Here is a 15461-nt window from a genome sequence, read left to right as displayed (position 1 = left end):
CATCAGAAATATCAGGGATCGTGTTTCACCGGTCACTGAATCGTCGGATGAAGTCTCAAAGGGACTCGTCCTTTGCTTGGCTCAATTGATAAAGATCGTTCTCTGTTCCTGGATGCTCGAAAGTACCCTATAAGTTAACTATGAACTGAGCCTTCAACTCGGCCTATGATTGGATCGAGTTGGGAGGCAGGTTCAACAACCAAGACCTTGCCAGTCCATCAAGTGCGGTTAGCAGGTAATTGGCCATTACCTTGTTATTTCCACCCGCTACTCGGATAACTGTGGTATAGATTTGTAACCACTCATTGGGATTGATCTTCCCATCGTACTTCTAGATCGGGCACGTCTTGAACTTATCAGGCCACCGCATCGAGCAGAGCTCTGGGACGAAGGCTTTGCAACCTCCGTAGAATTCCTTAGGAGGCGGAGGAGAAGGACTGTCACGTCTGCCCCTTCGACCAGGGGAGTCACATCGACCGCTCCGTTCTGAATATCTACGATCGTTGTAGCGTCGATCATCCTCACGACGCTCCTCATGGTTGTTGTTGATAACCTCCCGCATGTCACGTTTGTTGTGAGGGATGAGGTTGCTTAGGCCTCCCTGATTCCTATGCTCATGGACAGGGCAGTTACAGTTTGACCCGCAGGGCTATACTCGGGGTCGACCTCCCGAGCTTCCTACTTGCGACCCTTCTACTTGAGAACGTTCACATCTGTGGCTCCTCAAACCAACACCTTGCCGGCTGGGGGGCCTAGATGTGCTAGGATTGTTTGCTCAAGCAACTTGGATCTAAGCTGCATCGACTAGGGTCCTGGCCTGATTAACCATATGGGTTCAAGGATTCGTCGGATCCAACTTTGGAAGGAATCTCATAATCAAATGGGCTCCCTGGACATTAGTATCTGGAGTGCTAAAAAAGCCATTGCCGAGGCTCGACTGCGGTCAAGCCGATGAAGCCTCATGATGGCCACCTTGAGGGAGTTCGTCCATCGACCTCGGGATCGGTGCTGGTGGAGGCATGCCCACTAGAAGCCGTCATTGAAGACCAGGAAGCATCGGTCCTCCTATGGTTCATCGATGATCGATGGTATTAGGAGCGTATAGAGCTCTGACTACATATGTCCCTAGAGGTATATCTCCAGCATTGTTGGCTTTGGCGGCCACTGCTGCTGGATCCTCGAGGATTTTCATGCTGTTATTCACCATGGCGTTTGGATCTACCGCTATCAGATCGACAGGGGGGGACCCCAGTTCCTCTAGCCATAAACACGAATCAATCTGTTCGGTTGCTCTGGCTGTTAACGGAGTCGTCGTCACCACTCATGTCGCTATCGGTGTCCATGAATTGCAGAACATTGGGCTCCTTACGATTCCATTCAAGGTGTCTCACCTTGCGATACGCATCCAATGAGTTGGACTCAAGAATACAGGTGTTGATTAGTCTACCCTGATCGTCCCAGCGGAAAACCATAGTTTCGAACGTGATCTTCGATCCAGCCAGGGGTGACTCGAAGCGGTCATAGAAGCCACGTCAGAGAATCCGGTGTGAATGTGCACTCGAGACATAGTCGATCCTGAAAAGCAAAATACCCTTACTCGACGCGCCAACTGTCAAGGGTTTTTCCCTGATAATATACCCGTAAGAATAACGGGGTTGCTTTTGTGATTCAGGAATCGAACAGGAGACGAGGCACACGTGATGTATACAAGTTCAGGCCATAATTGGAGTAACACCCTACGTCCTGTGTGGTCAATGATGTATATGTATTCATTCGAATACAAATAATGTGTCTAGATCTATTACAATGAGTAGATGAGATCTAAACTAGACTAATGAGGAAGTCGCCGAGTATCTCCTGTGGTCCTAGTGCTTGCGTCGAGCTGCAAATGAGTTATGCTTCTATGGGAAAAAAGTCTCCCCTCGAGGTCTAGATCCCCGCCTTATGTAGGAGTCTTGTACCACCTTTTATCTCATCGTAGTCGATAGAGAGGCATTCATCTTATCCAAAAAAAGATCAGAAATCCGGCTAGGATGCTAGTTATTCTCGAGGTGGGTAATCAATCGAGACCTTTTTAGTATGCACCTAGTAGATCTCTAAAAGTATCAGGTACCACATATTTGATTATATAATATCCAGAGTTATTAAGCATGCATATAGTATATTTTATTCGTATATGCTATATTTTTTATGTATATATACATTATAGTTAGATATTCGATAAAAAATTATTTAAATATAGAGGATCGAGAAAACACATACTAGAGCGTAGATAATCGTTTGGATGATGACACCTAACATGCGGAAAAAAGGTGTTTTGATTGCTGTAAAATTTCTACGAGTCCATCAGAAAGGAAATCCTATCCTTGGGTGGAGGAAGCAAAATTGCTAGCTTGCCGGGAAGGTATAGAAGCGTAGGAGTTATTATATGTGATGACTAGGGTGATGTCATTGCTTCTGCATGGAGGCTACTATTCTACAGCGCTTACCGGTAAGGTCTTCGCCGGGTGCAGTGATATTAGGATTAGGGGTGAAAATTGATGGCAGGAAATTCGAATTATTCGATTTTGTATTTATTAAAATACGAATATGGATATCCGTATGTATATTCGTTTCTGAAATAGATACTAAAATGGATATATCCGAATTCGTTTTCGAGATTCGGATTCAAATGTGGATATCCGAATTCGAGATATATCTGATTCGTATCCGTATCTACCAACCAGGGAACCAAATTTTGCTAAAGTTTTAGAAATTTCAGATATGAACGAAATTCCAACCCAATCAAATTGGAACAAATTTCAGTCAAATTTCATCAAATTTCAGTTAAATTTGATCAAAAATTTAAATTTCCAACATGAATTTTGAACAAAATTTCTAAAATTTCGGCCCAATCAAATTAGAACAAATTTTAGTTGAATTTTATCATTCAGTCAATTTTTTTCAAAAATTTAAATTTCCGACCTGAATTTCGAAGATCGAGTAGATATCCGAATGCGGATTCATATTCAAACTATCCGATTCGTATTCGTATTCGAGGATATCCAGATCCGTATTCGCATTCGGATTAAAATGTGGTAAATCGTACTATCCGAATTCGATTCCATGCGTATTCGATCTGTTTCCATCCCTAATTAGGATGATAAATAAATTTCTTCTGCACGAGAAGATACATATAATTTTAGAAAAAACATGTTTAATTATCTATATTTACTGTTCCTATTTGTATGACCGGATGCAAAAATATATCACCATCTTGATTGAGGAGTGAAGCTCAATCCTCATCTTGGCTAAGCGAATGCAGTACTGTATCCGCTCATGCAAACATGTTTACTTGCCAGTATCACAAAATTATCTTTATGTGAATAATCAATCACAACTCAACTTTTGCATTCGCTCATGCGACCTCAAATTCAATCAACCCAATAGAAAATCAGTTCATTGCATCCACTCATACGACCTCAAATACAACCAATCAAATACTTTTTTTTTCAACACATGACTCCACTTAATATACTTATCCTCGGCATGCTTATACGATACAGCTCTACGAAACCTCGTTCTAGCAACCAAACACACCAAAATTGATTCTACTAGCTGTATCTTTGTGTTAGCTCGTTCAAGCCCTGGCCATTTTACTAACATATATTCTTGACAAAATATTAGTCACAATGACTATATTATCATTAATCACCAAAATGGTAATCATAGCCTAATAGAGCCATTGTCGCTACACCGGTGCTCAAAGGAGGATACACACCGAAGTATTTCCACTAGAGGAGGTTGCAGCTGTTGAAGATCGAATGTCAATACGCCAGAAGGTCTGGTGATGAAGAGAAGTGTACCGGACAATACACCGGATAAGAACAGTGCAAAGACGAAGAATAAGACCTCACCGTATAGTCCGGTGATTGATTTGAACACACCAGAGGAATGCACCGGAGCATTATTGACAAATGGGAGAATGCAGTGACCTTATCGGAAGGTCCGGTACTCTGAAGGTTTGTACACTGGAGCATATTTTTCAGAGAGGGTTGCATTGGCTCGGTTGGCTAAAGATAACGCACCGGATGATCCGTGATAAAGTAATGTGCACCGGAGAATACACCGGAGCAATTTACACTGAGAAGATGTTGGCTCGGATGGCTAAAGTATACTCACCGGAAAGTCTGATGATGAAGGTGGAGTATACACCGTAGTATCCGGTGTTCACAGAGGTTTGAGAGTGTGTCCAACAGCTAATTTGTGAGAGTGTACTCACCGGATGATCATGTGTTAGTACTACTGTTCTCACTGGATCATCCAGTGTTAACAACTTTTTAGAGCCGTTGGGTTAACGGCTAGTGCGCAAGTTTAAGGCTATAAATACCCCTTCACTTAGTTATTTGAGTGTGCTGGAGTTCAGAGAAATTCAAATACACCTGAGAAGTCATCCAAACCACCAAAGTGTTTAAAGTGATCATCCAAGGCAATTAAGCATAAGATTAGTAAGTGATTTGTGCTTATAGGCATAGAGAGTGAGTTGCTAGGTGATTACTGTCTAGAGTGTGGATCAAGAAGTGATAAACAATGTAACTCTTGTTACGTCGGCACCTTGGAGCCTTGGTGACTTGCCGGCAAGCTTGTTGACCCTCTGATTTGGTGTGGAGCGGTGATAAGGTGATAGTGTGGGGACACGGAGACCCTTATCTTTGTGGCTCAAGCTCCGAAGTGATCACGACGGTAAGAAACCAGAAGAGAGGCTAGTGGTGAGACCTTGACTTGGTGGCTTGATGGCTCATCTAGGTGGATGCCTTGTCTTTGTGATTTGGTGGCTCAAATGCCGGATTGGGTGCCGACCGGGAGTATATCCTTTGTGGAGCTCCAACGTGGACTAGAGATGTCATTCATACCATTGATACCACAAGAAAAAATCTTTATACCGAGTTTGCTCTCTCTACCTTATTTAGGTTTCCGCATTTACTTACTCTTAGATAGGTTGCAAGCGTTTTGATCGGTAAAGTAGCCACACTAGATAAACTTAAAGCATATTTAGATAGAAATTGATATAGATTTATCTTGTGTTATTTTTAAAGTTAAAATAGTTTTAAGTGTCCTAATTCACTCCTCTTAAAACATCATCGATCCTCACACCATTCGAGATTTGCTACTATCAGCAACGTAAGGATACTTTTGAACTAAAAACTAGCGTTGGAGAACTTAAGGTCAAGAAAAGCAAAGAGACATCAGAATATGGGCAGCAAGGGTTTCTTCATGTCTCAAGCACTTGGTGCTCAAAGATTGTTACTCATGAACTGTTTAATATATATAGCCTCTGTTTATCTTAAAAAAAGAAAACCTATCCTATGTTTTTCCTTCTTCCATTCCTGCGCTCCAAACGCCACTCTGGATTTGGCAATCCCATGTTTTCCTCTGAAATTTGTTTGAAACAAACGGTCCCAAATCGAGAAGTACGCTGGAAACTTTTCTATTTTGGAATTTTTTCATGTTGATCCGGCTCCAAACCGAAAGCTATGGCAAATAAAAAAGATGATTGATTTTACTCGATATCTTTTCTTTATTCGTGTATTATGAGAAATAAATTCTATAAGATACTGTTTAGAAAGATCTTATAAGACTTTATTTATATCATCTATCCTACGATCTGATGACTGAACTAAAGAAGAGAAAATTAATAAATATATATCACAAAGATCATTTATAAAATAGAATTTTATAAAATCTACTTCCGTATGCCGATACTTCCAGAGAGGAGACATTCCTCGAATCTGTCCTCAACCCTGTCGGTCCCACCTGCCAGGCTCCCGACCAGCCAGCCCCATCCCTGTTGGCCCCACACTCCTTCGACCGCCAGGTGCCCAGCGCCGCCGTGCCTCCATAAGACACGCGCAGGCAGGCAGGTCTTCCCCCGGTCTCCGCCCGCCTCCTTCCCTCCCGTCTCCTCTTCCCTACTAGGGTTCCCTCCGATTCGACAAGTGTTGCCCATCGCGCCGCGGCCTCCAAGGTACAGCGAATGACGCCACCCTCTCGCCTCCGCCAAAATTGGATTTTTTTTTTCTCCCTTTTCCTTTTCTCGGCTCGTGGTTTCTTGGCCGCGGTTGGGCGGTGATCGATGTTGATAGAAACAGATATGTGCGCGCGTTCTTGGTTGGAATTTTCCGTTGGTTGGTTCGCGTATGCGATCGCAAGCTGGGGTTTGGGACCGGCGGAGGCAGTTCTGACCGACGGACGGATGGGTTGCTGTTTGTGCTCGATCACTGCTACGTCGGTCGGCGGCTGTGTTCACGATATGATATGGTTCGGGAGAGTGCAGTGAGAGATTTTGGGTCGTGCTGTCTTGCAGGCTTTTTTGCCATATTCACGAGTAGATTACGGTTCTGTTTTTTAATGGGGTTAGTATTTGTTGTCCGAAAAAAGATTGATCGTGGCGTTTAGTGGGATTGGCATTTTGATCGACGAGGCCGGTGAGGACAGAAAGGAAAAGAGATAAGAGATTCGAAAGACGATGCAGAAAGTGATTGAGGGGATATAAAAGGAGAAGTCTTTTTCTTTTCTTGTATGTTAATTAAAAAAATTTAATCAAAGCCGAAGTAAAAAGGTAGTGTTTTTTTCTCCAAGTCTGTGAATTTGTGTGCGTGATGCTGAATTTTGTTGGTTTTGCGTGAGTGATATGTCATTAATGGTGTATAGCGAATCACTGAATTGCGCAAGATCTGATCTGGAAACTTATATGACTTTCACGTAGGTTCATGAAGACCCTTTGCACAACGTTTTACATTGTTTACCCGTCCGTTAGTTAGTTTAAACAGAGAGATGACGTGGTGCCGTGCCGCATGAGATTCCCCAATCACGCAGCATGCGGTGTGCCACATCAGCACGTCAGGTGACCTGGACTTGAGCACCTGAGTAGCGCTGCACATAATCTTGGATGCCAATTTTAAATGATGCAACATGACTTGTCATGTAGATTTCGAAGGCTCAAAGTCCATTGGTGAAAAGTTATGCAATCTTGACTTGTTATGAAATTTCCGAGAAAAAAAGAGAGACTTCTAAAAGACTAGAAGTCAGTAGTTGGAAGTATAGTCGAAGTTTATGGGCCCCTTGTGCAATTTACTGATAAAATGTTATGTTTGTACAGTATTTATGGTATGATAATTTGTTTGCAAGAAAGATTCTTGCATTATTATTGAAAATTTGTAATATATATCAACTTAAGAAATCTATTTATGTAGTAGTTATGTGATGTTAGACAACACTTTCTATACAACTATAACATTTTTGTGATTACGTTTGCATAATTCAGAGACTGTGTGTGCTATTTTGGTCGGGGTTCTTGTAGAGTAGTTGAAATCATCTAACTTATTTAGATGGTTTCATTGGGGGCTAAATATCAATAAAAATGAGGTCTTAGAGTCTGAATTTATCTTGTTTTATTAGAGCTCAAGATCTGATCCTATATTCATGGACTTATTTTATCTTCAAAACAGGGAAAGAATGAAAAAATGTCATGCAGTTGTAACTATCATATCCCATGTAGCAAACACAGCTATTCTAGAATATCTCCCTCCCCCTATTTATGATTTATGCTTGCTCCAATTCGCCGTACAAACATTTAGGCTGTTGCTCCTGAGGAGACACCAGCCTGTCGGTTGTTCTATACCTCTTCCATTGAATGATTTTCCGTGAGTTATTTTCTATGAAGAAAGTGACAATCTGAGATATATCTCTGCCCTTTGACAAAAGATTCTGTTACTTTGTTTTCTTGCTGGATATTGTGAAGGAAAATGGGGGTTCAACTGCTTAATTTCAAGGATAACTTGTACTAGTTCCCTGTAATGCTTACAGTACTATAGACTTTCAGTCTCTTGATGCATAATAAATTATTGAACTGAGCATGTAGTTCTCCATAAATGACAGGTCCTGCAGTAGCTGCACACTGAAGTGCATCTTGGACATGGAGCAACCCTCACAGACTAAGGTGAATGAAGGTGTGACAAATGGTGATACCCCTGCAGCATATGCTGCAATAACATACCACTCTGTAGCACTTGCATCTGTAGCCCCATCAGCCGGTGCTGCCTTTCTTCCAGCCTCCCAGGGTGCTCCAGCCTATCCAGCCATTCCACCGCCGCTCTCAGATCAGCACCAGATTGCATTCCAGCAGGTGCAGCAGCTTCAGCAGCAGCAGAAGCAACACCAGCAAGAACAGCTTCAGGCTTTCTGGGCCGACCAGATGGCCGAGGTCGAGCAGACAACAGAGTTCAAGCTCCACAGCCTTCCCCTCGCGAGGATCAAGAAGATCATGAAGGCTGACGAGGACGTCAAGATGATCGCGGGCGAGGCACCGGTGGTCTTCGCCAAGGCCTGCGAGATGTTCATCCTGGAGCTGACGCTGAGGGCCTGGCTCCACACCGAGGAGAATAAGAGGAGGACACTGCAGAGGAACGATGTCACTGCGGCGATAACCAGGACCGACATGTTTGATTTCCTGGTGGATATCGTACCGACGGAGGAGCTGAAGGGGGATGGCGTGGGGTTGCCGATGACTGCAGCGATGCCGACCACAGTACCGTCCTACATCCCGGGGATGTCTGTTCCCTTTGGGATGTATGCAAACAAGCAGCCTGTCTCGTTTATGTGGCCGCTACCGGAGCATCAACAGCAGCAGCAACAGAATTCTGACGGTGGACGAGATGGGTAAGATTGAATGGTGTCACTAGTTTCCTAGCTTGGATACTTTGGGGCTTTTCATTCAGCAAGGCGAACTAGTTACTACTTTAGGCCTTTAAGGTGGTTCGTATGCAACTTTTTTTGTTTGTAAAAAGAGGTGCCCTTTTGTGCTTTCTTTGCTGCCTCTTGTGAGTGATAGTAGGGATATGAACTCAGTTACCTTCTGATCTGAGACTTTATCAGGTTTCAATACATATGAGTTTCTGAAGCCAGCATTAGTTGTTGGTTATGAAGCTTGTTATGTTACCTTAGGTCTTGCAGGAATATGCTATTACCCTGTTTTTGTGATATAATTTCATTGATGAAGTTGGCGCTATAACTGTGAGTCTGTGGGATAATAACCGTGTTCTCTTTACTTGAATATCTTTGTTTCTCCAATGAAATTGGCGCAAATTATCAGGAACTTGACACAGCATTAAAGTGGTGCCTGATAAGCTGATCTGAAGAATTACATAAGCATCTACATTCTTAAAGGTAAACATTTACATGATGTATGCAGCAGCAGCAATGGTTGACATTCTGTCAGACAAAAACTTTAGTCTTACTAAGGAAAATGGATTTGGATTTTGCAAAGCTCATGAAGAATGTACCAACAGCAACATCAATAATCTCCAACAAGGCACAAAATGCTGACTAATGAAACTTTACTCTAGGATTGATCATGTACAATGTTCATCTGACCTATACAGCGCAGTAGGTCAGAACTGTTCACTTCGAATCAGAACAAAAGAAGAAACAAATTGTTCATATATAGTATATCTGGCCTACATTCAGAAGGCTTTCATGAGGAACATTGAATATCACACTGTTCTCCCTGCAGAGCTTCCTAAGGAAGGCATATAGATAATTCACAGCAATCTTCTTCACGATCCCTGAATCCCTGCGCGCCTTCACGACTGTGTTCCCAAGGATGTGCACGACACCGGCGTCCTTGCACCGGTTCAGGAACTTCAGCTCATCACTGAACGTCTGGCTCGAGTCCCTTGTCAGGTCGTTCCCTGTCAAGGGTGACTTGGCCGGCACAATGGAGTCATGTGATGAGTAGCTCATGTCACCAGCGGAACACATTGTGTTGCTCCCATCCTTCTCAGACAGCAGTGCTCTGGTGGATCTCTCAGCCTTCTGCTCCATCATGGTGAAGTCCTCGGAGTCAGAGTAGCCATCCATCATGCTCTCTAGTCTGACGAAGATCAAGAGCCTGTCAAGGAGCATCTTGTCAAAGTCATCATCTTTCTTGTGGATGTCCTTGTACCCGTACCTAGCGACACAGCGGAACATGTGGTAGTTCTTCGGTCCAATCCTCTTCATGATGAACCGTTCTTCGACTGGGACTGTATATACTGGGAGGTACTTGACACACACAAAGACGACAACCGAGTGGATGGCAGGGAGGTTAGTGATGAAATGGGAGAAGATAAGTGGAACACCACTTGCCAGCTCAGTGTACACAAAGCCTATCCCAGGGACCCTGGCAAGGCCAAGGCTCGGCCCTAGTCCGAGAATCCAGGCCATAGAGACCTTGCTGTGCATCTCAAATTCATAACGCTTCACGGTACAGAAATGCCACACGTACATGATGATGAAGAAGGATATTGCGATGACAAGTGGTACCCAGCCACCTTGATCCACTTTATTAATGCAGGCTGAGAAGTATGGGAGCTCAACCGTCAAAGAGAGCACGAGGAAGATGACAACAAGGATCCAGTGGCTCTTCCATACCAGCAACATTACTGGGACCATGAGGAATGTTGTTACTAGCATAACAATCACCACTGCAGTGCCTGCTCATACAACATTACATGCAAATAAGTATGTTGTGATGTATGCAAGGCAAGTGCATCCTGAAGATTCATTAAAAATTGTATTTAGAATCTAATCTACAATTTAAGGTGTTTCTCTAAACAGTTTCAATCTTCTGTTCTGGTGCAGTAATGCTGTCCATTAGATGAAGCTGACTCTATTTTTAGCATTAGTAAATTTCAAAAACCTACAACTATTTTGACACATGTTGCAATAAATTACAACTTTTAGTGCTCATTTCAAAACCTACAACTGTTTTAACATATGTTGCAAAAAACTACAACTTTCTCACCGTGGGTCCACTTGTCATCCTCCGGCAACAGATGAACCCACGGTTAATCCTCCTATTACATACTATAGAGAATGACAGGTTGACGCACGGCGAGAAAGTTGTAGTTTTTTGCAACATATGTCAAAATAGTTGTAGGTTTTGAAATGGACACCAGAAGTTGTAGTTTTCTGCAACATATATCAAAATAGTTGTAGGTTTTAGAAATTTACTCTTTTAGCATTGAAATTAACTACATGGTATTGCTAGCTACATTCTATTTATCACTAATGTATAAAACCGGTATATCCAAAGTTAAGAGCTGAAAGTGCATTGAAAGCACGACAGCCACAAAATGATTGTCCATATTCAGTCACATGTTCAAAGATGCAAGGAGAATGCAATGAAGTAAAGCTCACCATATGCATTTCCTATCTGGCTTTGGTTCTTGAATCCAGCAGTTACGGCGATGCAGAGAATCATAAGTACCCAATTAATGTCAGGAATGTAAATCTGCCCCAGAAATTTCTTTGAGGTATGGACAACATTGACACGGGGGAAACAGCCCAGTGCAAGAGCTTGCTTTATTATTGAGTATGTAGCAGATATAGTGGCTTGACTTGCAACTATTGCAGCAAGAGTTGCAATGATGAAGGCTGGCCAGTAGATGGCATCTGCAGCGATAAAGCACCTCAACTTGAGTAAACTGAAGTGCACGCAGCATTAACACATAGTAACAGTAGTGGGATAAGCACTATGCCAATTATATGGTGGTATGGTCTTGAAACATGAGGGATAAAATTTTGTTAAGAGTACGGAAGGACCTGGAATGGAGCGATAGAAGGCATCAACAACATGGTCCTTGTTGCAGATAATGTAAGCAGCCTGCCCAGTGTACGCCAGTAGAAGGCAAGGGAACACCACTAAGGTGAACGCAATCTGGACATAGACATGATTAATTCATCAAGGCAATAATATATATCATGATCTATATTTTTGTTGAAACCACTCACCTGAATAGCCAATACAGGGAAGTGACATAGATCAGCATACAATGCTTCCATCCCTGAATAAAAAAGGCATATAGGTAACTCTGCTTCATCCTACAATTGATGCAAAAGGTACAGTTAAATAGCCAATGACCTGTGATGCTAAGCATGATCCCTCCAAGAGATGTCCAACTCTCAGCCTTCCCTCGTCTGAAATACCGGAAGATATAGACTGGATTGTACGCTTTTAGAACAGAACTATTGTACCTGTGTATGTTCACTGCCCCAATGCTCCCAATTAGAATAAACCAAAGGAGCACTATAGGTGCAAAGAGCCATCCAACTTTATCTGTCCCGAAGTGTTGCATGCAGAACAAGCCAATTAATATGACCACCGCAACGATTACAACCACATCTGCCAGACATGGAAGAAACAAATATTAAATGATATTATAACAAACAGCACAGGTAGAGAATGGTATGCTCCTCACTAGATCAAGGAAAATGAGCAATGCAGCCCAAGTGCTCAAGATCAGAAAGTCTGCATATGTATTATGATATATGAGGATTGCGATCAAGCTCACATTCATGCATACTAACTCCACCATGGCTATTGCTAATCCGACTTTAAGGACTGACCAGACCGTCAGAGTTGACAATAAACATAGAGAACCATATAGAAGAGACGAATTACCTGTACTCATATGCTGATTCTGAACTCTTATTCCACCTGATGCAGAAAGAACTGCATAACACACACAAAATTACAATTTAGATCCCAGTTATATTGGATTTAGTCATAAAACTATGACTCTGAATACCTGATATAGCAGGAGTAAGGATCCCATCTCCAATGGCGGTACAAGTACCAATGAGAACCAGAATAAGAAGACAGTTCTTTTTATATGCATGTCCCTCTAGCCATCTCTTTACTTTCACTGCAAGTGAATTCTCCTCATAAGTTTGCCGACTATATGTTGTTAATTCTTCATCTGTCTTATGTTGGTTGGGTATAGTGCTGACCTTTGCGTGCCGGCAAAGTAGAGAATAAAGAGCAAATGTGCCACCTGTGAATAAAGAAACAAATTGTTATCTGAAAATTTGTGGAAACAAACTATGCCAACTGAAGGAGAAGTGTTTCTTGTTTGAGCACAAAGTAAAATGAACTCAGGGCTTCACCTTCTACAATTTTCATGATTAGTAGAGTGCTGTCTAACAAACACTCTGGCATCTCATATTAAAATCCTGTTGATACAAATCCATCACTAGAACAATGTTTTGTTATGAGATTCTGCCAACCAAACCAAATGGTAAAATTGCAGAATCTTTGTGAGCTATTAGCTCATACTTTTGCAAACGTGTAAAGGCAAACTCTTTTTGACAATTGCACTCATAATTTTTCCAAACACCGAACATATAATAAAAATCAGCACATTAGAGTAAGCTTTGCAAGGCTGTGGTATCTCACCTTGACCATTGTCATTAGCTCGCAGCACCACAAAAACATACTTCATCAGAGGAATGAGAGTGAGTGTGTAAATGATCAAGGATAGAGCCCCAATAACATCCTCATCATCGTCAACCCCATGCGGAAAGATGTTATAGAAAACATACAATGGCGATGTACCTAGGTCACCAAAGACTACACCAAGGCTCTGGAATGCAAGCCGCAGTAACAAAACTGACGAAAACTTCTGCATGAACAAAAACTAGATTCAAGTTAGTTCCTACTGGAGCAAAGAACATGGCAGTGAAAGTCTAAAAAGGACACATGGGTCACGTCAATTTTTAGACACATGACAACTACGCTAGTACTTTAGGTGAAAGACCAGAACATGTTCTAAAATCTGAATATTGTTCCTGCAATTCCAAACCAACAGTAACATCACATCTAGCATACGGTTCCCAATCCTTTTTCTATATCAAAATGGTCCCCTTAATCTATCAATCAGTACAAGTACCACACTGTTCATAATTCCACTCCAAAAGACCACTCAGGTTTATATCTAATGCAGTAATGCACACAAAGCATCATTCAAGCTGGAAACCATGATAGCTTCTCAGGAAAATCAAACTATTGTACTGAAAAACTAGCAAATCCGAAAAGTAAATTAGAGTTCACATTCAAGTATCAAAGTCAGACCTTTTCTCTGTACATGTTCTTCAGTTGACTGGCCTCCTCATCCATGGGCTGATCAAGGTTCTGATCCAACTCCCACATGCTACCCCGGTTCCTCGTCTCGCTATCCGACATCGACGCCATTAGGATCTCCTTCAACCTCCAGGTGACAATCCTACGTCAAAACCTCACACCTGGAAGCAGCCTAAGCGCCGAAAGTGACTTCCCGTTGCATGAACCAAAAATGGAAACTCTTAACCTCCCTAATAGAGCACCAGAAATTAAGCTACCAAAACCAGGATCAGGTACAACTCCTTGACCTCTATCAACTCACAGTTCCACCACAAATCCAGCGCATCTACGACCAAGATCAACACCTTGGTGTACGCAAACAGCAAATCTCTGAAGAAAAATCAAGAACACGAGCACAGATAATCCCAATAGGAATGCAACTTTAAATCTCCACAGTAACAGGAAAATCTTAACAAATAATCTTCGAGAACAGCGAACCCCCTCTTTGGGAAGCTTCGGTCTGAGCCAAAGGCCAAGAATCGGAGCAAGAATACCCAAATCAGAGCCAGAAGCCTAGGATTTGGGACTACCTAGCTAAGAATCTTCACTCCAATCAATCTCAATCACTTCACACAGAGAGATGAACCTGGACAGATTCCCAGAACCAAGAAAAACCCAATCTTTCAACCCCCAAAAACCTCGGCAAGATCGAGTTTTTATGCTACACTTGCCACCCCGGGGGACAATCAGCGAGGCGGGCCCGCCTCAAATTTGCAATAACACATCAATCCAGCAGACAGAAAGTCTAGGCGGAGGAGAAATGGTTTATGGCGGAGAGAGAGAGAGAGCAGCATGCACTCTGCTGGGCCATAAAAGACGCTGCAGGAAGAGCATATGGCTGGGTAAGGAGCCCACAAATTGGAATTGGCATTTGGGGGTGTTTGGTTAAAGGTTAAAGGGAGTTAAGTCAATTTTTATTCGTGTCTTGAAAATTTAGTCTCTATCTGATTTGAGACTGAAATTTAATCATATCTAAAAAAATTTGCAAAAAAATTTGGCTGGCCAAAAATTTTCTATAGCATTTCTAAACAAATCTCGGACGACCAAATCGTCAACCAAAATTTTTAACCGGCTAAATTTTAACTTGGTCTAAAACTAAACATCATTTTAGCGGCTAAAATTTAGCACTACGTTGATTTGACCTCTAACCAAATTTTGACTTAACCCGTTAAAGCCAAAAACTAAACAGCCCCTTGAAGTTTTGAACTAAATTTCCAACAGAGAGAAAATTTTGCATGTTGATTTTGAAGTAAAGGAGAGGCAATGAAGTGGAGTAGAAATGTGGTACAACTTCAACTTTTTTCTTTGGGTTCATGCATCAACTCTGTTATTGGTCCTGCTGACGCTGAGGATGAGTTGGCAGGTCACTGGTCCTGTTATTCATGTCCTCCTAGATTAATTGGTATCTTGTTTTTTTTAATCTTTGGGATCTAAACTTCTTAGACAATTTTTGATATTATGTTAGAGATTTTAACTTCTGGCA

The 15461-nt window shown here is 42.1% G+C and overlaps 2 protein-coding genes across 3 annotated transcripts; one reads left to right on the top strand and one right to left on the bottom strand.

Moving 5' to 3' along the window:
• The first annotated feature begins 5845 nt into the window (after window positions 1-5845).
• Window positions 5846-9091, top strand: LOC133898260 (nuclear transcription factor Y subunit C-4-like). The gene is made up of 2 exons (XM_062338880.1): window positions 5846-6004; window positions 7918-9091. Exon 2 carries the CDS (start codon window positions 7955-7957, stop codon window positions 8699-8701), a length of 747 nt encoding a protein of 248 aa, XP_062194864.1. The 5' UTR covers window positions 5846-6004; window positions 7918-7954; the 3' UTR covers window positions 8702-9091.
• A 249-nt stretch (window positions 9092-9340) lies between these two features.
• LOC133898259 (putative potassium transporter 12) lies at window positions 9341-14834 on the bottom strand. Of its 2 annotated transcripts, XM_062338878.1 has the most exons (9): window positions 13931-14834; window positions 13256-13481; window positions 12609-12854; window positions 12482-12532; window positions 11942-12202; window positions 11812-11864; window positions 11623-11737; window positions 11218-11472; window positions 9341-10511 (listed from the first exon to the last, which is right to left on the bottom strand). In XM_062338878.1, the coding sequence occupies exons 1-9, from the start codon at window positions 14048-14050 to the stop codon at window positions 9475-9477; spliced, it is 2364 nt and encodes a 787-aa protein (XP_062194862.1). In that variant the 5' UTR covers window positions 14051-14834; the 3' UTR covers window positions 9341-9474. The 2 variants fall into 2 exon arrangements, with proteins under 2 accessions (XP_062194862.1, XP_062194863.1); XM_062338879.1 differs by lacking the exons at window positions 13256-13481; window positions 13931-14834 and having other exon boundaries at window positions 12609-12725; window positions 12811-12850.
• Between the last annotated feature and the right edge of the window lie 627 nt (window positions 14835-15461).

The sequence above is a fragment of the Phragmites australis genome, chromosome 18 (genome assembly GCF_958298935.1).
Source record: "Phragmites australis chromosome 18, lpPhrAust1.1, whole genome shotgun sequence".
Classification (NCBI taxonomy): domain Eukaryota; kingdom Viridiplantae; phylum Streptophyta; class Magnoliopsida; order Poales; family Poaceae; genus Phragmites; species Phragmites australis.
This window is presented reverse-complemented; position numbering and strand designations above follow the sequence as displayed.